Genomic DNA, 25,547 nt, shown 5'->3' on the forward strand with positions numbered 1-25,547 from the left:
TGGTGAAAGGGAAGTTGATGATATTCTCCCACAAACCACAGTCTAATTCTGAAGTGTCACTAAGCCAGATGTGTCAAAAGTTCCCCTTTAGATTAATTGATCGATTAGCAGGCCAGTGGGAGTGGGACAGGAGATTGGTCTCCGTTCACTCCGGTGCATCTCTTGATTGAATTTCAATTTTATCACCTGGTACTCAGAAGGGAGAGGACACAGGTCACTACACTCGACAGGGTTCCACTTTCTCTGCAGCCTGAGGAGGCCTCTTTCAGCGGCAGAGAATTGACAGGCTGTGGACAAAAGCTCTCCGAGCTCCCTAAATAGAGACAAGCGTTGTGATTCTGGTGCTATGTACGGCAGAGGCCTTTCACACGCAGGTAAACACCTCAACAAACACACACATGTCCGCACAACATCACATAGACAGTATGTAAATAAGTCAGAATATAAATAATTTACCTGATCTGACACATAAAAACTCTGCTTATTCTTTTAAAATGGTCAAAAATTATTCTTCCGACCGGGGATGAGGAAAGAATACGCAAGAAAAACAACTCATGATAGGTCTGTCCGGGGAGATGTGTTGTATGAAGGTCACCGGATAGCACTGTTAACCTGAGAGGAATGCATAATTCAGAAAGGCCAGCAGAGAGTGTCCTGTGTAGCCTGTAAGCATTCACAGCCATCAGGTTACATCAGGTTACACTGACAGGAGGCGACTGACAGGAAACCACTTTGCCTCACAGAGGACCTGGACTTTTCATTTACATAAGAGGGAAACATTGACACACTCTTCCTAAGATGTACCTTATTTATTTATTTGTTTCATGTGCTAGGTGCTAATGTTACAGGCTACATGGGAACACTAAATTATCTTTAGCACTAATGAGGACACCAAAACAGTCATGCTGAAATCTAATAAGACTTGGGAGTATAAAAGCATTCAAATTCATCTGGATCCCTAAATGAAGACATTTAATGGGACAACAGTTGGTGCACTGTCACATCTCAGAATCAAATTTACTGACCGTCCCTCTGAGCTTGGTTTATTTTCTTGGCCCTCTAACAATTATTAAATTTGGTATGAGAAGCTTACAGACATTAGACAAGACAAACAAAGTAAAAGAAGGAACAGGCACTGATTCAACATCCAGTACACAGTGCAGCAATGCTCCCAAACTAATTGAATAGTGTGTGTATCCACTAGACTTCTAGCTGAAGCCATTACACAATATTTGATTGCTTTAAACCAGCAATTTATGCAAATCCAATGTGTGTACAAAGCTCCCTGATCTCTTTGTTGTACTCTTTATAGTTGTTTTATATGTAAACATTGTGAGTTTTGTGTTAGTGTTTTTGAATAATTACTGCTTACGGTTGAATAATAATAATATTTGTTTATATTATATTAAATAAAATGTATTAATGAATTTAATTCATGGATGTCACTGTTTTTCATTCTCCTTACATAATGCAAGATTGTGCTTGAAATACCACCTTGTTTATTATGTTTATTAATACTACTCCTTGAAATTATTAATCATGTCTCTGTTTAAAACATGAAGTGATTAGCATGCTTCTCGTGCAACTGTAGGAATTAAGGGTGATGGAATAGTGAAGAAGTCAATGGTAACCGTAGTTGTTAGGGTGTGGCTTGATTGGTGTATTAGGTAAAAAAATATATATTTTTACGGATTGGGAGGATTTTTGCGGCCTATTTGGGATCGGCACTCTATTGCAAGGGTGTTCATTGTATTCATTAGCAAAGCCTTTAGCACTTCATGTCCCCAATCATTCAAAAGTGAATAGGACACCCCAAAAAAACAGTTTCCAAAGGACACAATAAAACATTGTTAATGATTATGTTGTAGTGCAAAAAAAGGTTTAGCTGTGACAACTTTATGACTTTATGATGAAAACATTTTCCTCACCTCAAGCATGGCAATGCCAACATCCTGATTGATGCGTGCCCTCCCATCTATGTGATGTCACACTTATGAAGGCATGCAATGTTGATTTTGTGGTAATAGGGTTAAACTATTTACATTTTTTATTTCCTCTAATCAGGCTGATTTGACCTTATGTCCCATTCACCCGTACATCACCCACGGGTGACAGTGCGCTGCCTCGGCTCACAGTGTCTTTGTTTACTCCACATGAGGGGCTGTGGTTGGACTGAAATTGTTTGAAGGGGAAGTGCATAATGTTTTGGCCAGCATGAGCTCCTCAGTAATATCCACTGCTCCCAGTGAGAGCACGGGCGGCCTTCCTGAAGCCTGTTCAACCACATCAGTATCATGTTATGCAAACATCTGTGGAAATGTGATACCTAACTAGAAGTGACTGTGTATGGAAGGTGAACAAAGTAACAAGGCTGTAACACTGCCCTTTCTTAATGGGGCACTTTAATAGAGCAGAGCCATTGTTAATGCTATTATAATACCTGTGTTTTCTGGGGAAGAATATATGTGCTACACTTTCTCCGGCTAAATTAAAAAACTATTTAAAATGTTACAAATGCAACATTCACTTCTCTCTTCCTGTCCAGTAATTAACATGCACACTGATGCATCTCATCCTAATTCCTGCTCCTCATAATCTCGATATAATCATAATTAGTCATATATCACACGTTTGGCTCTATCATTTGTCTAAATCGGTTTGTTTGGGTCTGCACATCATCTGTAGTTTAACATTGTGACCACAAGATGGCAGTGTGCTTCAATTATATAGTTGAACCCTCCACTAAGAGAAGTTGTGTGTTGAGGCCTTGATGTTGAATGTTTTATTTCCACTAAAAACAATGAAAAACAAACTCATTTTCCTGTTGCATTGTGCTCCAATCCAGCAGAGTCCCTTAACATTAGGTTGATCTAACTCTCATGACCAATAGGGCCTAATTACATTGTATGTTGTATAGTGGGCCTGTGGGTGTCAATATTATAGAGACCACTGTAATACTAATACTATGCATTTGAGGCGGGTGTTGTAAAAGTGAATCAACAAGGTCAGTTAAGAAGTCAAAGGCAACTATATTTATTTATATGTTTAATACGTATTTTTAAAGCCGAGAACGAACCGCAACAACAAAAACGCGACTTACTTGTTAATATCAATTCAAAACGAATGAAAAATAAATCTTCACGGACAAACATAAACGATTAGATTGTTTTAAAGGACTTGCAGCCTCTTAAGACAGCACACATTCCCATTGAATATGTTTTAATGTCACCATTAAAGTCTCGCCACATGACGGCAAACGGTGCGACGTGCGCCGCCAGTGCTCCCAGTGCCGCCATGGGCAGGCAGCAGCGCTCTGCGGCTGGTTCCTGGTTTTGTAAATCCGTGATTGGACGGACGAAGTCACGTTGTCCGTGGAGCTGTCAGTCCGATTCTGCACCATTGTTCCCCGAGCAGCCGGAAGGAGTGCTGGTTAAGCACCGTTACATGCGACGACTGTGCGGGTTAGTCCAGGACTCCTCGGGAAGCCCGGTGCCGGGTTTGAGTGCTCTCACAGCGTGGATGGAAACTGGCTGAGGGGGAAATTATTGAGTCCATTGAGAGGAGGGCGTCACTGAACTGGCTGGATACAGAATGATAGTAACGAAATGAATGGTGAGTCCTCAGCAATCGTAAGTAATGGGCCTGTATTTGAACACATGTTTGATTAAATGGGGGAACAAGTATTTTATCTTTGTGTCTCACGTCTGTTCTCTGCTGCGTGGAGTAATTGGACTTGTTGTGCCTGTTGTTTTGGGACCTCATGTTGGGACCCATCCCCGAATGGTCCATTTGTCAAAGTCTTTTGAGCATCACATCTGAATAGGCATTCAGATTAAGAAATTATACCAACAATTAAAGACCATATTTTCTTTGTTCCATTCAAACCGTTGGCCATTTCATTGCTTCACACTTATAGTGCACAAAAGGTCCAGAGCACATAAAATAGACCCAGAGCTCAAAGGGATCCTACATGTTAGAGCTCCGATGCCTTTGTGTGTAATTCTTTAGGTCGCACATGTTCTTCATATAGACTGCTATACCAGGAGCGTGCTGACTGGTGTGTGGCCAACTGGCTGAGAGCCTTTCATGCAGACCGCAGGGAGAAGAGAGTCTGGTTCCCCGCAGAGCCTCCTGCAGAACATGCAGAGGAGGCAAAGAGCCTGTTCCTCTCCTACCTCCCTGGGGATGCCCCCTCCAACCCCCCAGCTATAATAGTGGCTCACAAAGAGATTTGGATAAAGCTCTGTCAATCATCTATACATCAATGCTGACATTTCCCTGACAAAACCTGTGCACTACAACACTTACATGACAAAATACTGTCTTTGTGCCAGTCTTGTTATGGCACCGACGTGTTAGCTGGTACAGCAGACATCATTTAAAGTCACGTTTTCTCTTAGAACTCAAGAAATTAGAGAGTCACTATTGGCAGACTAAATATTTAAATTGCTCTTCTCTATTCCCTACAGAACAGAGGCGGTTCACTGCAGTGTAATATTGTTCACTAAAGGTAAGAACACATCTATTTCTTGCAGTCTGAAATATCATACTGCCAGCCTTCACGACAGTTTAACATATTGAATTCATGCCTGAGAGAGAGAGATGGCGTTCAAAAGCTCGCACAAACTGTTGATGACGCTGCCACAAAAAGACCCTCTTGATAACGAGATATGATGTGATGTTGATGCAGACAACAGTATTTAGTCAATACCGACAGCTGCACTTTTATCACTGGATTATACCTGATATCTCTGATATCAAAATGATGAAAAGACGTTGTATCCTTTCGAGAGTATATGTTGTATGATATGCTTGATATTTATTTTTGACGGATAGATGAGGCTTCTTTTACTGTCACCTATGAAACCATGTAGTTCTATACATGTAACAATAATGTCATCAAAAGATGCAGATATGTAAACTGTCTGTTTGCGTTTGAGTTTGTTACATACAAGGCTTGAATATGGCAGCGTCATCATCCTTCTATGTCTTCTCCAACCTCACAGGACCTTTTTTTTTGCGAAAGCATGCACTCAAACATGCAATCACACAACCATTCCATCTTTGGGATTGAGATTTAAAAGGTGTGGGGGGGGGGGGGGGGGGGGGGGGGTGGGGGGGGGGTGGGGTGGGGGGGGTGTGTGAGTGATGTCGTGTGACTGTGTATTTCCCTCCTCAAACCATCTGTCCTTCTCGCTCTATCTTAACCCAGGTCCTCGGAGGAGCAAGTATAATTAGTACATGCGGCAATGAGTTTAAGGACATTGCCAACATTAAGTGGTGTATTTACTTGTGAAAAAGCTGCATCATTAAGCCGCCTTATTTGAATATGTGATTCAGTCATGTTGCTGCTACATACTGTAGCACAGATGGCTAAAGCTCGATACAGTGAATTAAAGTTCCATTAAAGATTCACAGGAAAGGTGTTGTGGCTGAGCGGCACTAAAGAGAGTCGAGCTGCAGGAGGCGGGTGTGGGTGACTTGTCTGCACACAACGGTTCACATGCACCAGCTAAATCCTTTTGTTTCCTTCTGTGTGGGAGCAACAAGGGCTCAGTGCTTTAAAGCTGCACCTGGAGGTTCAGGCAAATGTCCTGAGCGAGGCTAAAGGTCACATTGTAACTTGATGTGGGGAAAGCTATCGGTGGATTGTGCTTTAGATTTAGCAAGACATGAAAACAATCTGCTGGTTGTTGTTAGTCTGATAGAATAGAATAGTTCACCAAGTTGCTTGACATCCTACCACCTTCAAAATGTGAGGAGAATCTAACAACCCTTATGAACTTTTAAAAAAATCTAATTATCTTTTTGTAATATGACCATTCTATATGCTAAAAACTTACACAGAAAGAATAATTCAATATAATGCACATAATGTATAGGCCCAAAAGGCCACAACAAAATATGTGATAAACCATAGGAATTACTATATAAAAAAGAAGAAAATGACTCGTACACATTATTCATTCATAATTGTTATATCCTGCACACAAAAGGCATATTAACGAACATATTAGTAAGTACTATTATTACTCCATGTGGCCAAGATAAGAAATTAGCAGATTTTAAGATTTTATCTTTCAAGAATTTCTTTCCAATTAATCAGGATGACAAGTAATTGCAGCAACGTCTATTACTATCTATAGGCAGCATTCTGAGATTTGATGTGGTTATTTCTCTTTTTGATCAGTTGAGATGGTTCTGTGTGATACAAACAATGATCTTACAAAGCAACAGTAATTCCACTCAGTCTTTTTCTCATTAATTGTCACTGTACATGTTTTATTTCTCCGCTCAAGACACCAAATTAAAATGGCATCATCAATGAAGTCGAGGATTGTGTGAACTAATATCAACCTTTTAGATTACTGAGCAGCTTTGTGCATCTCAGCAGGGTTCACGGTTCCAATTTAGATGCTTTTGATGTGACTCTTTTTTTTGTGTGTCTCTGGCTCCTTCCTGCTGAGCTCGGGGGCTTTCACGGTTCAGGGCTGTGCTCTCTTGAGATGTTGCCATGACACCTATTTGGAATCTTTTGTCTGCTGCCAGCTAATTAAGTGTTAAGAAAAAAAAGATATATATTCTTCTGCCTTAATGTGTTTTATTTGTCAGCGCACTTGTACATCTCCTTGTGAACACCCAATGTCAGTACATACTTCAAAACACCTGAAGTATTTCTGTAATATTTGTTTTATTTGCAAATATTCTACAGGCAGTAGGTTACAGACAATACTATATTATGATGAGCCAGCAGCTTATAGCTAACAGTATTAAAGCGCCAACAGAGCAAACTACCACTTAAGTGCTGACAGAGCTACAAAGCCTACCTGAGGGGGAAGAGGAGGGTGGGTCAGGGCGCTGTTATCAGGCTGTATGAGAGCAAACCAGTGGGGCGCGCTCACATGCACTAAACACGCACTAAAAGCAAGCACTGGCCTTTTCAACAGAACAAGGAGGAGCTCGGATAACAACATACACAAAAGGAGAGTGACTTCATTCTCTTCACAGGTAGACATTGACTACAGTATGTCTTTACATAGCAAATAGTTGTTTGCTACTATAGCAGTGCTCTGAATCCCGTATGTAATAACTTTAAAGGGCATCGAAAACACATTTTCTCAATCAGCTTCTTTTCAGTAATATTCTGCCAAAGTTAGAATGGATTTTTGGTTATCGCACTTGGAAGATTTCTGTGTTGCTAGTGTTCTCTGTGTTCTTTTCATTGGTGTGCGGTTTGTATTTGGTGGGACTGAGTTGGAAAATCATGATGCCATTTACTGTCATACAAATCTGAATCTGATGACAGTTATGGCTTAGTTTGATTACTGTCAGTCAAATCTCATCAAATCACCCACACAGTCCGAATGAAGCAACGTTTTCGACTTCTTAATATCTTTAAATGTGATTGATGCGCTGGCTATTGAGTCATAACTATTTATGTGCATATGTTGGCACACACTGTCTCATAATCTGACGATTGGTCATTGTGACCAAAAGCTTCGATAGTACATTTTGCACAATGGAGATATGTGTGCAGTATTTTTTTTCATTTCAGTCTTGACTTGCAAATATGTTAAACACATTTAATCTGTCATAACCTACTTTATCAAAGCACGGATAGCTCTCAAAATGTAATTAAAAAGACAAAAGCACTATTTCTGGTAGGATCCTAACATAAAACACAACATCATGACATAATTCATTAATCTTTTTTTTAACTGGTATTAGTATCTTATAATGTATATTACATTTTTGTTACAAAAGGTAATATATCTAATGTAACATATGAATTAAATGTAACCTATTTTAACATTTACAATCAGAATTAAAATCTTAACAAGCTACACAATGAATAATACATAATAAATTAGGTGTGTATCCTGGATAACAATTCTTATTGATATTTCTCAGATATCTTTTGTGTAAATTCATTTTTTACAACACTCTCATTCACCATACTGTTAATCATATGCAGAGCTGGCCTACTTCACGGATTTTCACAGATAGCAGTGCGAATGTTTTGCATATAAAAAATGATTCAAGATCTCAACATGATACTGGCTATATATAAATGATAAGGCTTGTCTGCAGAATATGAACTCCACATCCCACAGCTTTCCCAGTCTGTGTGAGAGATGAAAGCAGCTCCGTCTCTATGAAATGCTTTGGCAGCTCTGTTTCTGCCAGCAAAACCGGCTTTTGCGAACTTTCAGGTGGGCATGGGAAAATATAGTCATAAATAAAATATAGAACCATGAATAATTTAGGCAGCATTGTGATTGACATGAGGGTGAAAAGTACCTGACTATATGCCTTCGCTCTGAGTGACTTGAATTGCAGCAAATCAAAACATTAGTCTGAATGTGGAGTTTTTTCTTTCAAGCTTGTTTGCTTTGGTGTATTTTGATCACTGCTTGTAACAACAAAGACGGTTGAGATGCTGGATGTCATGTCTCCTCAAAGATTACGCTCGAATTCACGGCTCATTTTCATTTAAAAACTGCTGATGCTGTGTGGAAATAGGAATGAAAAAAAATACACATCATTCCAGGAGTCAAACAAGTTCTCAAGGACTCAACTCACTCAAATAATTTACAGTTGTACACTGGCCACTATGATACTTCCAGTTTTTTTCCAACTGTTTTATGCGTTGATACAATATTTAAATCAAACTGGTGCAGCTGGATATTTCGTAATATGGAGCCCCCCTTTGCTTTAGGCCCATGTGGTTAATAAGGGGCTGCGCCTGCTCTATTGTTCTATAAGGAGGAAGAACAGATCAATGTTTCCCAGCACTCGGCTGTACTGTAGCTGTGGGATGGAGGCTGGAGCCGGCATCACCAGGCTGCAGCTCCTCCGTGTGCAGAGTGCTGAGCAGTGGGCTGTACTCTCCTCCCTTCCCTTCCCCTCTCTCTCTCTCTCTCTCGCACGCTCCTGCTACCCCCCCCCCCCCCCCCCCCCCTCTTCCATCCTTTCATGTGTGTGGAGCGGATCTGTCTGCAGCCTCAGGCTAGTGCGAGTTAACAAATGTACAGAGAGCATGTGAAGTCTCATTTGCATAAATCTGTAGAAGTCGCTACATTTCTTTGAATGGATTCCTTTGTGTTTAATTGCCGAATGCTTTTTTTTTTGTTCCTTTCTGCATGTTGAGTTATTTAAAGGCTAACTGAGAATGAAGATGACTGTATTTTACAATGTGTGTTATTTTTTTCTTATAATTTGTCCATCTGACCTTTATTGCAGTGCAATAGAAAAAAAGCCAGAGCAAATGTTTATTGTCACTGTCACTGAACAATTGGCAGGTGTGTTTCAGTGCTCTGCACCTCACATGAGCAATGAGTTGAGCCAGTTGCAAATATGATATATGATATAAGATGTGTAGATGCTATCGCTCAATTGCAAAATTTGCACATGGATGTTTTTAACATGAACTGCTGCACTATTTCAGTTTTTTATATACAAGCTATAACCCTTTGATTTTATCCATCCTTCGCATGAATTTAGATTTGGTGCGTTGTCGCTACATGTTCTCCAGGGAAATGACTGGTGTTTATCGTGTTATTCCTGAACATGACGCTAGCACATACAGATTAAGGCAGATGGCCCTGACCTTTCACCGGAAACACTTTCTACTTTTCATGTATGATTTAGGAACCTATCGCATCCCTTCTACAAAATGTGTCAATGAATATATGAGCGGGTGTGTTGTGTTCTCTCTGAGGCAGGGATCCTCCACTGACATCATCTGTAGCTGTATAATCATCCAGGCCACAGCCTCTCCTCAGGGGAGTCCAGCTGAGACCTAGCCGCTCTCTCTTTATATCTATCTAGTTATTTCTCTCTCTCCCTGTGCATAGCTTCCCCCCCCCCCCCCCCCCCCCCCCCCCCCCCCTCTCTCTCTCTCTCTCTCTCTCAAGGTTGCCATTATGGCTGTGTGACACCAGTGATGGATGAGTTCGAACACAACCTCAAGACTGGCTGCAAGGCCCGGGATCTTTTGTGGACTCCGGCTTTGTCTTTTGATCCCATCAGTTGGTTAAACTGGAGTGCACCCTCGGCTACTCAGACGGGGTCTACTAAAATGAGAAAAAAAGTTTTTTTCACATTATAAAAGAATAAGAAAGAATTACAAAAAAGATCTGGCCAAGCCATCTGTGCTTCATCACAGTGGAAACACTCGTAGTCTGCGATGCGATCAGCCATATTGAATGAAATAGCCATTTGGCAAACGCAGACACACAGAAAGGAGCACATTTGCAATCTGTATCAGTCTATAATCCACACAACCCCACTGCATGTCTCCCCCCCCCACCCCCCCCCCCCCCCCCCCCCCCCCCCCCCCCCCACACACAGACACACACATACACGGTTGGCAGTCATACAAGCATCTGATGGTTCTCCTGGAGGAACTGCGTCCCCTGAACATTATATGTATGTGCAAATAATGAGTGTATATGTAACTGACTAATTAATGATTTACGCATATGCATCTACAATATTTAACAGCAATGCAGGTGGGATGTTTGTTTAGCACAAGTAAGTTTAGAGTGTGGAGGGCTGTTCCCTTTGACACAGACTTCAAATAGTGATGCTACTAAAAACATGTAAAGCTGCAACAAGCAACTTTTGACCACCTGGGGACAGGAATACTACAGCTGTTAATACTGCTGGCTAATTGATTTAGTGCAGCTAATGTGCAAGCAAACACTTTGGCATCTACATTGATATCTAAAGTCATGTTTCTGGTTGCCCTACCAAGTCTTGTATCCACTGTCCTCTTGGTCTCCATCAACTCCTTTAGCTTGCTAAGTGTCATCTTGAAACTCGGTATCCAGTTTCATTAAATACATCTATGATCTGAGCTTGTTATCCAGAGATAGCTGCCTACAATCTTGTAGGTGTTAGATCATGAGAACTGTAAGACTCAACCATCAAATAAAGTCAAATAAATTAAGGATCTTAAGAAAGCTCATGTGGGGATGTGGCACGGTCCAGAGGAACTTTTCATCCACTTACTCTTTATGGCCAGTGCAGGTATCTTTTATGCCTTTGGAAGTGCACTACAGATATTTTTATGAATGATGGCAGATGGCTTCTGTATGGTGCAGCTTCAGATAGCTACAATATGCAGCTGATGGCAACCTGATGGAAACCCTTGACCTTGGATTTGAATCTACATAGGGAGAAAAACCTGCCATATGTTCTGTATGGTATTTTAATATTGTGAGATAGCTGTGTTGAGCGTTGAGATGGATACTGTCTGCGATGAAGATGATAAGCAGAGTGGGTGCAATGATTCATCTTTATTTCATTCCAGTTTCTTCCATTGAAGGTTCTACTTCATGGCCACTGGTGCTTAACAGTTGCTCATGTGTTGTCGTGAAGCCAGACAATTATGAGTTATATGTTTTGGCGAGATCACTGAAGGGTTTATGTAATGATTGATTTTACAATTCACATTTTAACTGTGTGCAAAGGACCATGGGAATAACGATTGTAGGAATGTTGTTGAAGAAGCAGGCAGCGCATGTGTCAGAGTATATTCAAAAGGCAAGCGTTCTCTTCTCCAGCTTCCACTTTGTTAATGCTCTGTAAAACAGAAATAAACAAACAGGGTAACTTAACCTATACTTGTGTTCTTTTCAAAAAATATGTCCAGTATTTGCAGTGAGAAACAACAAGCACTCCTCTGTTTGCTTAAAAACACATTTTAGAATTTACCTTTCATCTGGTACAGTGGGAGTTGGCCAGGACTTTTGCAAATGACCTCAATAACTGTACACACATTATTTATTCTAAACCTTTTCTTCGTTTGATTTCACCTGCAGTTTTTCAATCTCCTTCATTGAAATAAGAAAGCCTCTTGAAAGTCAGAGCAGATATAGGTCGCCATCACTGGCGCAATGGTGTAACAAATGCCATTTCCCCAGCTTATGTTTTGCATTTTTAGGTAATAGGGCAGTTTCTATGTGTGATGCTCGTGGATGAATCATTAAATACATAAATTGAAATGAATAAAATAAATGCAGATGCAGTCTCATAACACCTTACATCAAAGTGATTAAAAGAACAAATAGGCAAAAATAACTTGAATGAATATATTGTATGATATACGTATATATGATTATATGATACTCTCCTCAGTGCTATTTTCACAAGGAAATCTTCAACTCTACTGTAACAGAATGTTGACAGTAGAGTGTGTTTGGGATGTTTCTGCTCGTAAGATGTAAGAGAACACAGAAGATATGAAATGCTTTTTATTCAGATATCCAGACCGGAGTTGTAAAGTGTACTTCACTGTGTGTATGTTTTTAGATTATTTTAAGCAGAAGACCCCTGAAATGGAATTCAATTATTGTAAAGTGTATATTAAACAGACTATTCATGATAGGATATATTAATATGGGTTATATTTATTTGAATTCATATTCATAAATACATATAAGTACGGTCATATCAAACTTTGTAAAAGACAGAAAACCAGGCATTGGCTTATGGATTCCCATTATGCTAAACACATTTAATGCTGATGAGATAGTAGCTGGGCTGCACGGTGGTGTAGTGGCTAGCACTGTCGCCTCACAGCAAGAGGGCCGCGGATTCAATTCCCGGTCGGAGCGGTCCTTCTGTGTGGAGTTTGCATGTTCTCCCCGTGGCAGCATGGGTTCTCTCCGGGCTCTCCGGCTTCCTCCCACAGTCCAAAGACATGCTGCAGGTTAATTGATCTCTAAATTGCCCATAGGTGTGAATGTGAGAGTGAATGGTTGTATGTCCCTACATGTGCCCTCGATGGACTGGCGGCCTGTCCAGGGTGTCCCCTGCCTTCGCCCTATGTCAGCTGGGATAGGCTCCAGCGCCCCCGCGACCCTAATGAGGATAAGTGGTATTGAAAATGGATGGATGGAGATAGTAGCTTTGCTTTACACCTTTGTCAGGTGTGAGCCCACAGATCCAGCAGACATCACTCAGCCATCATGTTCCTACCTATTAGTATGAGTCACCAAACATCTTTCTGCAATATATACTCTGTTTGTCATTTTGTAGTTTTTTGTTTGTGTCAGCATACAGAGGGGAAACAAAGTAAAATATAGTATTTTTTAATTGGAGACCTAACTTAACTGTAATCGACTAAACAGGAGCCATTTTAATGGAAAAGTCACTCTACAAGGGATATAAACCCTTAATTAATGTATTCCCACTGCTACCTCTACTACTCTTTCTACTACTACTATTACTACTACTACTACTACTACTACTACTACTAAATACAGCTCAGATTGCTTGACAGTAGTCAAATTACTTCATGAAGTACCAGAACACCTTAGGCCGGAGATCAATGATCGACTTTGTAATCGTATCATCTGATCTGCGGCCGTATGTCTTGGACACTCGGGTGAAGAGAGGAGCAGAGCTGTCAACTGATCACCACCTGGTGGTGAGTTGGATCAGATGGCGGGGGACTCGGCTAGGAGAGACCTGGCAAGCCCAAACGTGTAGTGAGGGTGAACTGGGAACGTCTGGCAGAGGATCCTGTCCGGGAGGTCTTCAACTCCCACCTCCGGAAGAACTTCTCACAAATCCCGAGGGAGGCTGGGGACATGGAATCCGAGTGGATCTTGTTCAAAGCCTCTATTGTGGACGCGGCTGCTCGGGGCTGTGGCCGGAAGGTCATCGGTGCCTGTCGTGGCGGCAACCCTAGAACCCGGTGGTGGACACCGGGGGTGAGGGTAGCCGTCAAACTGAAGAAGGAGGCCTTTCGGGCCTGGCTGGCCCAGGGGTCTCCTGAAGCAGCTGACGGGTACCGGCGGGCCAAAAGGGCTGCAGCGACGATGGTCGCGGAGGCTAAAACTCGGGCATGGGAGGAGTTCGGGGAGGCCATGGAGAAGGACTTTCGGTTGGCCTCAAGGAAGTTCTGGCAAACCATCCGACGGCTCAGGAAGGGAAAGCAGGGTCTACCCCAGGCTGTTCTCAGCAGGGGGGGGGAACTGCTGACCCGGACTGGGGACATCGTCGGGCGGTGGAAAGAGCACTTTGAGGAACTCCTAAACCCGGCCAACATGTCCCCCGGAGAGGGGGCAGCGCCGGAAGACTTTGGGGTGGATTCACCCATATCCCTGGCAGAGGTCGCTAAGGTAGTCAAAAAGCTCCTTGGTGGCAAGGCGCCAGGGGTGGATGAGATCCGCCCTGAGATGCTGAAAGCGCTGGACATTGTTGGGCTGTCTTGGTTGACACGCCTTTTCAGTGTCGCATGGGGGTCGGGAACAGTGCCCATGGACTGGCAGACCGGGGTGGTGGTTCCCATCTTCAAGAAGGGGGACCGGAGAGTGTGCTCGAACTATCGAGGTATCACACTGCTCAGCCTCCCGGGAAAAGCTTATGCCAGGGTGCTGGAGAGGAGGCTCCGACCGCTTGTCGAACCTCAGATCCAGGACGAACAGTGCGGATTCCGTCCCGGTCGTGGAACAGTGGACCAGCTCTTTACCCTCGCAAGATTACTGGAGGGGTCCTGGGAGTTTGCCCAACCAGTTTACATGTGCTTTGTAGACCTGGAGAAGGCTTTCGACCGGGTCCCTCGGGGGTTTTTGTGGGGGGTGCTGCGGGAGTATGGGGTGCCGGACCCGTTGGCACGGGCCATCCGGTCTCTGTATGCCTGCAGTAGGAGCTGTGTTCGTCTCCTCGGTAGTAAGTCAGACACGTTCCCGGTGGGTGTTGGCCTCCGCCAGGGCTGCCCTTTATCACCGGTCCTGTTCGTGACCTTCATGGACAGGATATCTAGGCGCAGCCAGGGGGGCGGAGAGGATCCGGTTCGGGAGTCTCGGGATCGCCTCTCTGCTGTTTGCGGATGATGTGGTCCTGTTCGCCTCCTCGGACCGTGACCTCCAGCATTCACTGGGGCGTTTTGCAGCCGAGTGCGAAGCGGCAGGGATGAGAGTTAGCACCTCCAAATCTGAGGCCATGGTGCTCTGCCGGAAACCGGCGGATTGCTCCCTCCAGGTGGGGGCAAACTGCCTACCCCAAGCGAAGGAGTTCAAGTATCTCGGGGTCTTGTTCACGAGTGAGGGTAAGGTGGAGCGGGAGATCGATAGGCGGATCGGTGCGGCTGCAGCAGTAAAACAGGCGCTGTACCGGTCCGTCTTAGTGAAGAGGGAGCTGAGCCGGAAGGCAAAGCTCTCCATTTACTGGTCGGTCTACGTTCCAACCCTCACCTATGGTCACGAACTCTGGGTCGTGACCGAAAGAACGAGATCTCGGATACAAGCGGCCGAAATGAGCTTCCTCCGTAGGGTGGCCGGGCTCAGCCTTAGAGATAGGGTAAGGAGCTCGGACATCAGGGGGGAGCTTGGAGTCGAGTCGCTGCTCCTTCGTGTCGAAAGGAGTCAGCTGAGGTGGTTCGGGCATCTAGTTAGGATGCCTCCTGGACGCCTCCCATTAGAGGTTTTCCGGGCACGTCCAACTGGTAGGAGGCCCCGGGGAAGACCGAGGACACGCTGGAGGGATTATATCTCCCGGCTGGCCTTGGAACGCCTCGGGATCCCCCAGAATGAGCTGGAAAGTGCTGCGGGTGAGAGGGAAGCCTGGGTCGGCCTGCTGAACCTGCTGCCACCGCGACCCGACCCCGGATAAGCGGGTGATAATGGATGGATGGATGGATGGATGGAAGTAATAACACTGAGAACAAATATAATTTTGCCTCTTAATTACTACACAGTACAGATTAACTTGACACTGATATTTGCTTGCAACACTGAGATTCAGAACTATCATGATTTTTGAAGGCCAAATTAACGTATAGCTGCTTGTTAATGTGTCTTAGGCTGTGGTTGGCCAATAATATATTGTATAAGAGAGAGACAACAGGGAAGGAGGAGGAGCGCAGTGCTGTTGAGGCGAGGTTCAGTGAGGACACTGTGTGGAAGCAACACAAATCCCACATAACATTGTCAATTAACTTTAACATAAATCACAATTGATTTAAATGATGCAGTGTTGAGGTTTTGAGTAGCAATGCCTCTACTGTTGCTACCTACTACATTATACACTGTGTTTGTTCCCAAAAAAGATCATTTGTTTGTGAGGATTGTAATGCTATGTCGGCTGTAAAAAGCCTTTAAGCTGAAAGCTATTGTAAGAGGAAGACCTTTTATGTTGAAATACGGCCTAATTGAGTGCAATAATTAAATAATGGGTCTCTGACTGAGCATGCTGAGGCCCCTCGAACTCCTCTGCAGGACTTCCTGGCAAAGGAAGTTTTGGGATCACACTCACTACAGTGCTGACAAATCATATACAGATAAGTTAGTACATGATTATATCATTTTTTTTCAACCTCTTCCAGGTATACTTTCAGATTTTTTATGCTCGTTGATGCAACTGGATTATGCTGAGATTCTTATATAAAACACTGCAACGCTCTGTCATTCAATTTCATTTTATCCTCTTTATCTTGTCAAACTATTTTGTAATTGAAGCTTTTATTTTGTAGTTTTATGATGATATGATGGTCCCATTGTGTTGTTCTTGGCATCAGATGTTTTTTAATTTTCTTTTTCTTTTTCTTATCCTCTATCCTTTCTCACTCCACCTCTTCCTCATTCTCCCCCTCCCAGTTGCTATTCCCCCCAAAATCCCCTCCTCTCTGCATCTCAGTTTTAACCCCCCAGCTCTTTTCCCCACTGCCCTCCATCTCCTATACATCCCACTACACCTCTCCCCTTATCCATTTCTCCGACATTCTGTCTTTTTCCCTCTTTCTGACCATCCATACATCCTCCTACCCTCTACTCACCCCCCTTCCCCTCCCTGCAGCTCATGTTGGTAAAAATATCTGCAGACAGCAGGAGCAGAGGCACGCCTGACTCTCTCTCTCTCTCTCTCTCTCTCTCTCTCTCTCTTTCTCTCTCTCTCTCTCTCTCTCAGACATCCCACCCATGTGATCTCACAGGCTGCCTCTGCTTTGCTCCAGTCTGGCTTCTGCCTTTCAGCCGGCTGCAGCTAATGAGCCTTTGTGTGGCCAGAGAGAGAGAGAGAGAGAGAGAGAAAGAGAAAGAGAGAGAGAGAGAGAGAGAAAAAAAAAAGAGAGAGAGGTGGGGGGGAACCCAGTGACAGGGAATTAAAGTAAGAAAGACTGTTGTCTTGCAACAAAAAAGCATATGTTACCGACAGTGCAGTCAGAGCTGGAAAGTCTCTCACACTCCTGCACCCTTTTTTTCTTATGCATGTGGAGCTCAGGGGTCGCTGCAAATCAGTGGACTGAAACAAAATGGGAACTTCTTCACTCACCATGTTTCAATTTTTTGAATAGCCACATTTATGATTGTGTGGCTGAGCTGCTGTGAGAAGAGGTGAAAGGAGTCTCAGTCTGCCAGTGGATACAGGTCAGTTGTTCCTGTTAGGGCCAGCACACACAGAAGAAGTGTAATCTGGTCATCGAAGGACTGATGTGTCATGACTTGCACCAGATGCCATAGGCTGGTTAGCATCACTTGGGATGAGTGTTTTGAGCCTTGAGTTGTCACATCGGTTTTATTGGGACTGTGGGAAAATTGTGAATGACGAGAATGTATTCAGAGTGCAAGCGTGCCACAGTGCCGAGAGCGCTGTTGATTAAAGCCAGGAGTTAGTTTCCACAGTTGATGTGTGTGCACAGACAGGCAAACACAGGGAGGGGCTTTCCAAGCTGGCTTTTGCTGCATTATTTTCCCTGGGATTTTCTCCCTTGTATAATAGTGTATTGTATTGCGGCCCAGCAATGATTGGTGGTAAGGCAACAGAGAAGACAAAGAAAGAGCCGTTAGATAGGAGAAACCATCTCTGGTTTTTATTTAGCCTCGATGAAAAAAGGCTTTCAGCCAGTTCACCCACAGCTCTCTGGTTGATGATGTCATGCCCATCCAGTGTCAACATTTTAACTCTGATTTCATGCAGTCATAACTGAATGCAAATGAATGAGTAATGTGTTAATGTGGGAAAGTAACTATAATACATATAAAGACTAATTTGCTTGTTAACTAACATTGGTGTTTTAGTATGAAGAACCCTTATACACACTATGTAATACTGGAAATACTGTTATACATGGGAAAACACTTGTGAGGGTACATAATAATCTCCATGGAAACCACTTTTGGTATCAAAGCCTAGTGCAGCCTCAGCTGAGGGATAAGTATAGAAATAGGTTTCCAACAATGGCATTTAATTAGAACCCTTGCTAGGAAATGGAATAACATTACAATTGTTGTGGAAATGTTAGTTTTGTGGAATACATGAGTTTCTTTACTGTTTCAATGTGAAATTAGCAGCTACAACATTTCAAATCTGACAAGACACATTTAATATATTTCAGTATTAGTTAATTAGACAATGCCATTATGTCACTCAGAAAAGAAAGTAGATTTGTTGTTTCCTGTCAGTCAGTTCAGTTATTCGCTTTAGTGAATGAAACATATGGTTAACTCCAGGTCCTCTTATAGATTTTGTTTCCAAATTAATATCAGCTCTTTCTGAAAGGAAATATTTTCAGGGAGGGTACCCCGACTGGCTCCTCTCTCCTCTACTGTCTCCCAGATGGAGGATGCCTCACATTCCACAGTTGAAGGTAGAATTGTTTACTCTGGAGGTCCTCCAAATGCTGGCGGTGCCATGTCCCTGCGCTGAACAAGCACAGCCTCCTGGGAACAATGACCCTCTTGCTGGCAGTGCTAGTCCTCTCCGGGTTGCACCTCTTTCTCTCAGGCAGCATTTGCATCTGCAATGACTCGATAGCAGAGCCCAGATGAAACGCTGTGTGTGAATGGAACTCCCCCACAAGCTGCTCTGGCAGATAGACAGAGTGGGACTGGTGGAAGATGCATGCCGCCTTCACTGATTCCAGCTTCCAAGAGAGACAGCAGTGAGGGCAAGCTGCCAGTCATAGCAATCCTTGCTGTGCTACAGCCGCACTGTTGTGTTATTGGGTTTATTTTAAAATGTGAGATGACGTTCCAGCTGCTGAGAAAAGGAACAGAGGGCTTCTTCAACGAAATACAAGATTAAAGGACTGCAATTTCAGCATTGTCTCATATGATGAATAGGGATTAAATGCATCCTGCACTATTACAGCCATTACACATTGACAAATAAGTAGGGGAAAAGCAGTTATCAAAATAATATATGTTTTGACAATTACAATGCAGTGGTTTCCGTGTAATTGAGATTAGTTTGGGTGTAGTTGACTGATGAGCTTGGTCTAATTGCATCATCAGTCAGAGGGAGTTAATGGCCCCTCAATTGACATTGAAGTAGTTTGCAACACTTCTGTTTCAACAGCCTCTGTATGAAGTGCTGGCACAAATATTTAGCTGCACCTACACAGGCATACAAAAATAGTTTTTATTATTATTATCTCAGAAACTGGCCATAACAGTGCTGTCCCTGATTTAACAGTAGAGATACCGTTACAGATAATATTATCATGGCACTATTTAATGATAGCACTGAGAGGTCTGTAGCAGAGATGATATCTTTTGTTCCAGTTTTGCTATTCATCCTTTGTAATTTTTGACTCTGTTGCTGATTATAAAGCAGATGAGAGCCCGTCACAGTACAGTTGTTTTTGCTCTGGCGTGACTGTATTCACCTGAGGCCTTTCCTTTTTTCCTGTAGGAAGCGTTTGACCTAACAGAAGCTCATTACAGATGTCACTAAAAAAAAACTATCCTGTCAACAAAAGCTTCACCTTTGCCTCTAGCGCTGCATGATGTGTGATAGTACACAGCACTTTGTGTTGTGCAGATTGTTGTCAGAGTTCAATAGCTACACGATGCACATCAGCAAGTGCACATCGGCATGTGCATGCACTTGTAAAAATTGACATGAACATCACACTAATACTACGGATGCATGTTGGAATTTGTTGCATTGGATTTTAGAAAAGGTGTTTTTTGTAAGATGCAGTGTAATACATTTCAAGCCTGTGAATTTTTCTTTTCTTTTATAGTATCAGCAATTAAATGCACATAGTCACTTAATATTCTACGTAGTACTGTACATCATTCATATGTATTGTATATAATTTTACCGAGACCGGTAGCAGTGCAAGGGAAGTCCAGTATCTTATTTTCTCCAGCCTCTCAATCCAAGACAGTGGAATTAATGTAGTATGTAATTAGCAGCTTTCTCCTTCCATCTTAGCTCCTTTGTGCCAAGGTGATCATTTGCCTAGGGAACGCCTGGGAGCTGGGATAGTGGCAGGAAATATATTGTGTGTGTGTGTGTGTGTGTCTGTGTGTGCATGCGTGTGTGTGTGTGTGTGTGTGTGTGTGTGTGTGTGTGTGTGTGTGTGTGTAGGGAGGAGGAAGGGGGAGTCAGGGTCTCATTGCTAATTGACTGTGTTGAGGATTATGAAAGCCCTAAACTGGATATTAAATAATGTGTGGCCCCCTTTCCTGTCTTTCGGTTTCAGGTGCAGATGCGGCGGACCATGAGTGGAATACTGAAGAGGAAATTTGAGGAGGTGGAAGCCTCCTCCTCCCCGTGCTCTTCCTTGCGGGAGTCTGATGATGAGGTCTCCTGCAGTGAGAGTGGGGATAGCAGTGACAGTGTCAACCCCTCTGCCTCAGCCCCTTTCACCCGTGAGTGCCTGTGTTGTTGTTGTTTTTGTTCATACATTGAGCTCAGTCTGGCTATTGACAGTAAGGTTACTGTTGTCATTTTATGTCTAGGGGAAAAAAATGCTCAAGCACTGAAAGGGGGGTTTAATCAATTAAGGAACAACACTCAACCTGATTTTGTAGCTCACAATCAATGCAGGATGAAGGTCGGACAAAACAGATCTGCATGTCTGTTGATAAGCAAGTGTAATATGAATTTACTGTTGTAGCTGAGCAGAGGAGAGGAGATGCTAAGAGTCCAGTGCTGTAATAAAGGGGAAGAATGCACAGACAGCCTCCCTCATTAGGCAACAGCATCAGTGTACAGGCCCAGCCAGATGAATGAGCCAATGCAGTCTCAAGCTGTGTGTGTGTGTGTGTGTGTGAGAGTGTGCAACACTGACAGTAATGTACATGTAAATGCACTCTCTAAGAACATTACTATTTTTATCATTGATAGATCTTAATGATTATTTTCTTATAATTAATTAATCGTTTGGTCCACAAAATGTTGTCGCGAAAAATGACTCTAAGGCCTAAGGTGGTCAACTTGTTTTCACCATCCAACTAACAAATCTTTAAAATGATCCGTTTACAAACAAAGAAGAGCAGCAAGCATTACTGAGACCACAAAATGCACTTTGGTTGAAAAATTACTTGAATTATTAATTACCAAAATAGTTGGAGATTCATTTTCTATTGATCGACTAATTGTTTTAGCTGCAGCTACGATTAACAAAAGCTAAACAGCTGCAGATCTGCTTGTTTTGGTTTACTGAGATAAGGTCACAGCTAAGATTATGTGAAGCACCAGTTCCAAAAGAGGTTTGCTATTCAGTTATTTCTGGCTTGAGTTTACTTTGTAATAAAGATAAAGCAACCACAACAAGATATGTCTCCTCTGCAGGTTCAAAAGGACACTGAAGACATCACAAATAAGTAACGCAGTGCACGCGTACATCTTAATATCTAAAACAGAGACAGCATGTGAGTGTAATAGATAATACAGTTGTAGTGTATTCATACTTTTGGGGGGATTTTGAAAGCATCCATCTTAATAATGCAATTCTTAAAAAAAACAAAAGAAAGCAGTCATCTTTGGACAGGATGTGGTTTTTTTTTTTGTGACTTTAATTGAAAGCAAAGTAAATCCTAAATGTGCACATTAATGATGCCCCGTGCACTGTTTACTTTTTTAGTCTTTTTGAATGACATGCAGACGGGTGACAGGGCCCCCCTCCCTGTAGTGAGACATAAGTAGGGTGCTGCGTCCCTAGAGGCTGAGCTTGGCCTCGGTGTCAGCTGCAGCTGCTGGTAGCTGGGGAGAAGGTCAGCTGGCAGCAAAAAGGGAGCTGTTCACAGGAGAGACTTCACTCCTGTGAAGGGACATGTACATGTGTGACAGTGATTGACTGTCATTGCAGAGGGATGAAACGATTGAATACTAAGTGGTTTTACATCGAGAGAGGAGGAAAAACATCTGTGTTGTTGTGTTTCTCAAGAGGGTAAACGTCTTCAAAGGGTAAAGGAACACTATAGTACCTTTAAGATACCTGGGACATGTTGCTCCCCCCCCCCCCATCGGTTAAAATTTTTTTTGTAGATAGTAAAACTCGGCTGTGCTCAGTCTGACAGCTCTACATCTCTAATGAAATGCATTGTCCCCCTTGCAAGGGGGGGGGGGGGGGGGGTTGCAACCAGATGGTTTCTATTTGTCCTGTCTGTCTGATATGGGGCGAGCGCTGGGAACACACTGCCTCTGTGAACCGGCACTCTTCATCTCTGGGCCAGGCAGGGGATTATTTATGCTCCATCATTGCCCTCCTCTCTGCCTCTCCCTCTTGTAGAGCTCTCCTTAAAAAGACACACTGAGGACTCGCATGCCAAGCGGAAGCTTGTGGATCTGATGAAATCCTTCCCTACAAAGCTGCGCTAAGATATGACGAAGCTCGCCATAATGACACGAAAGAATACCCCCTCATGTTTGAGGACAAAAATGCACGTCTGTTCTGCTGCAGCATGAAATAATGATACAATGATGCATTTATTTGCAGTGTAGACCTTTACATTTTTCCCCACTGGATTATTGAATTGTCAAGATAAGACACTTTTTTTTTACATTAAACGTCTTCCTTTGCAGCTGACTCAATATTGAAGAGAGAGAAGCGCCTGCGGACGAGGAGGGTGCATTTTGAGAATGTGACCGTGTACTACTTCAGTCGGCGGCAGGGCTTCACCAGCGTGCCCAGCCAGGGAGGCAGCACGCTGGGCATGTCCAACAGGCATAGCTGGATCAGGCAGTACTCCCTGGGGGAATTTGCCGTGGAGCAGGAGAGGATCCACAGAGACATGCTCAGAGATCACCTGAAGGAGGAGAAGCTCAATTCAATCAAACTCAAGGTAAATGCTTGGTAATCTTCATCAGAGTAATATTGACACATATTTATCTATAATGGATTTTATAAGCACAGAAGATATAAGAGTGCATTTGAAAGGAATGTGGGTCACTTTGTTTCTATTCTCTCGCTCGGATCTGATTCCTCTTGTTTTCAGCTGACTAAGAATGGCACGGTGGAGTCTGAAGAGGCCAACGCGCTCACGGCAGAGGACATTTCTGACGACGACATTGATCTGGACAACACAGAGGTAGACGAGTACTTCTTCCTGCAGCCACTGACCACTAAAAAGCGCCGAGCGCTGCTGCGCTCCTCTGGGGTAAAAAAGATTGACGTGGAAGAGAAACATGAACTGCGGGCTATCCGGATGTCCAGAGAGGACTGCGGCTGTGATTGCAGAGTCTTCTGTGACCCGGAGACTTGTGCCTGCAGCATCGCGGGGATCAAGTGCCAGGTAAATGCTATGACATGCATGTCTTCAGCTTTTCCCCTGCCCTACTGTACATTTAAATAGAAGGTGCATCAATGACTGATATAGTATATTAAAGAAAGCACATTCATTATTTGATACAATAATGTCGTCATCAAATGACACAAATGAACAGCACAGTAAATGTTGTATTTACCTTAGGTGGACCGAATGTCATTTCCTTGTGGCTGCACAAAAGAGGGCTGCACCAATTCAACTGGGAGAGTGGAGTTTAATCCCATCCGTGTTCGGACCCACTTTTTGCACACCATAATGAAGCTGGAACTGGAGAAGAGCCGTGAGCAGCAGCAAGTGTCCCCCAACAACGGTTACCATAGCGAAACTAACGACCTGGGAAGTGGAAACCCTCTGGTTCAGTCCCAGCACAGGTTGGAGTACTCCCTGTCAGACGCCACCCCACAGGCGGCCAGCATCCACCTGCAGGCTGTGGACGAGATGGAGGAGACGCTAGATGACGAGGAGGAGGAGGAGGAGGATGAAGAAGACGAGGAGGAGGAGGAAGAGGAGGAGAACGAAGAAGACGATGAGGACGAAGAGGACAGTAGCAGTGTTTGCAGTGTCCTGTCTGACTCCAGCACCCAAAGCTTAGCCAACAGCGACTCTGAGGATGAGGATGATGAAGACGAAGAGAAGTCCAAGACCTTTCAGGGTGGCATGACGACCCCGTCAGTGTCTCATACTGACGTTGTCCCCTTGTCCTCTGTGCTGTGTTACAGCAATGGCTCTGTGGCTCATGACCACCACATGAGCGGAAGCACTTATTTAATGAACTCCTCTTCAGCTGAGTACTATCAGCTGGGGAGCTCCAGTGCCGTCTCTAATGGCCAAACCAGCCGTCCCAGTGAACCCTACGGGGAAGCCTTAGCGTTCCAAGATCCAGTCACCACGAACAACGGCAACAGAGCCCAAGGACCATTCAACATGTCTGCCGAGCAGTACACAGACTACTCTAATCAGACTGAGGAGCAATACACAGCTAATCACCATTTCACGCTGACCAACGGCGCTCCTGCCGCCCCTTTGACCTGCTACGCATCTGATCAGAAGGAGAAGGTGTTGTCCAAAGCAGCTTTTGTGGAGCAGCCGGACACTCAGAACCAGACACAGTATAAAAACTACTTGAACAATAGCACACAGGGTTCCTACAGCAGCTCATGTATGACAGCTGAACAGCCACAGCAAGAGTCCGGTGTTAACGGCCATTCTGACCTGAGCTCACTAGGAAATAGCACTAACAACCTCCCTTTACCAGACCATTGCCCTGAGGTCACAGCCATTTAGTGGGCCTCACCTTTTGAAGTGTTCTTTCATCCTCACGTCTTCACTTGAGCCTGACCAAGTGGTATTTTAAGGGAACATAATCATGGTCTTTTTTTTGCATTATCTGACCTGAGCAATTTCCAGCACCGGAGTACATTCTCATCTGTATCTATAAAGCCATAGGGTCATGATGGAAATGTTTTAATTATTCGTTCCTGTGGGTTCCTCCACGACAGCGGGTGCTGAACTGGAAGATGGAACAGATTAAAAAGGTTGTTTTTTAGTCCGTTTTGTCATGCTGTGCAATGTATCTTGTAATTTCAGATATGAAGTTCTAGTTTGAAGCAGATATTGTACCGTAGATGGAGATTTTCTATGTCTACTGTATGTGTCAAATGTGCAAAAAGGTTTATTGTCAGTTTATTTATTGTTTCTGAATTATGTGTATACTTACATATTGTAAATGTTTTGATAACAATATGCATGCTGTTTCGGGAATCTCAGTGACATTTAGGAAAAAAGAATTGCCATTGTTTTATATAAATGTGTTGTGTACATAATGTACATTTCTCTTCTTCTTTGTGTCACTATTATATGCTTTTTTATGGTTTTGAAAAGCATGAAAAAGCCTGAATTCTTATTTGTTTGTATGGAATACAATATCAAAAGCATAAATTGTCGAGAAATCAATTCCCAGCATTTTGGACTTATGACTGGGGTCCAGTGGCATGCAGTTGATTTTAACTGATGAATACTTGAACGGTGGAAGAA

The 25,547-nt window shown here is 43.3% G+C and overlaps 1 protein-coding gene across 1 annotated transcript; it reads left to right on the forward strand.

Moving 5' to 3' along the window:
* Positions 1-20,446: 20,446 nt before the first annotated feature.
* On the forward strand, positions 20,447-24,797 carry csrnp3 (cysteine-serine-rich nuclear protein 3). The gene is made up of 4 exons (XM_034562164.1): positions 20,447-20,612; positions 22,771-23,030; positions 23,184-23,480; positions 23,658-24,797. Exons 1-4 carry the CDS (start codon positions 20,450-20,452, stop codon positions 24,795-24,797), a joined length of 1,860 nt encoding a protein of 619 aa, XP_034418055.1. The 5' UTR covers positions 20,447-20,449.
* The last annotated feature ends 750 nt before the right edge of the window (positions 24,798-25,547 follow it).

This window comes from Cyclopterus lumpus, chromosome 21 (genome assembly GCF_009769545.1).
Source record: "Cyclopterus lumpus isolate fCycLum1 chromosome 21, fCycLum1.pri, whole genome shotgun sequence".
NCBI lineage: Eukaryota > Metazoa > Chordata > Actinopteri > Perciformes > Cyclopteridae > Cyclopterus > Cyclopterus lumpus.

What these genes read in the sequence shown, in the direction of transcription:
- csrnp3 (XM_034562164.1), top strand. Translation starts at nt 20,450, where the DNA reads ATGCGGCGGACCATGAGTGGAATACTGAAGAGGAAATTTGAGGAGGTG. An exon ending in TGCCTCAGCCCCTTTCACCC is followed by an intron (nt 20,613 to 22,770) that starts GTGAGTGCCTGT and finishes CTTCCTTTGCAG; the next exon opens with CTGACTCAATATTGAAGAGA. An exon ending in TCGCGGGGATCAAGTGCCAG is followed by an intron (nt 23,481 to 23,657) that starts GTAAATGCTATG and finishes TATTTACCTTAG; the next exon opens with GTGGACCGAATGTCATTTCC.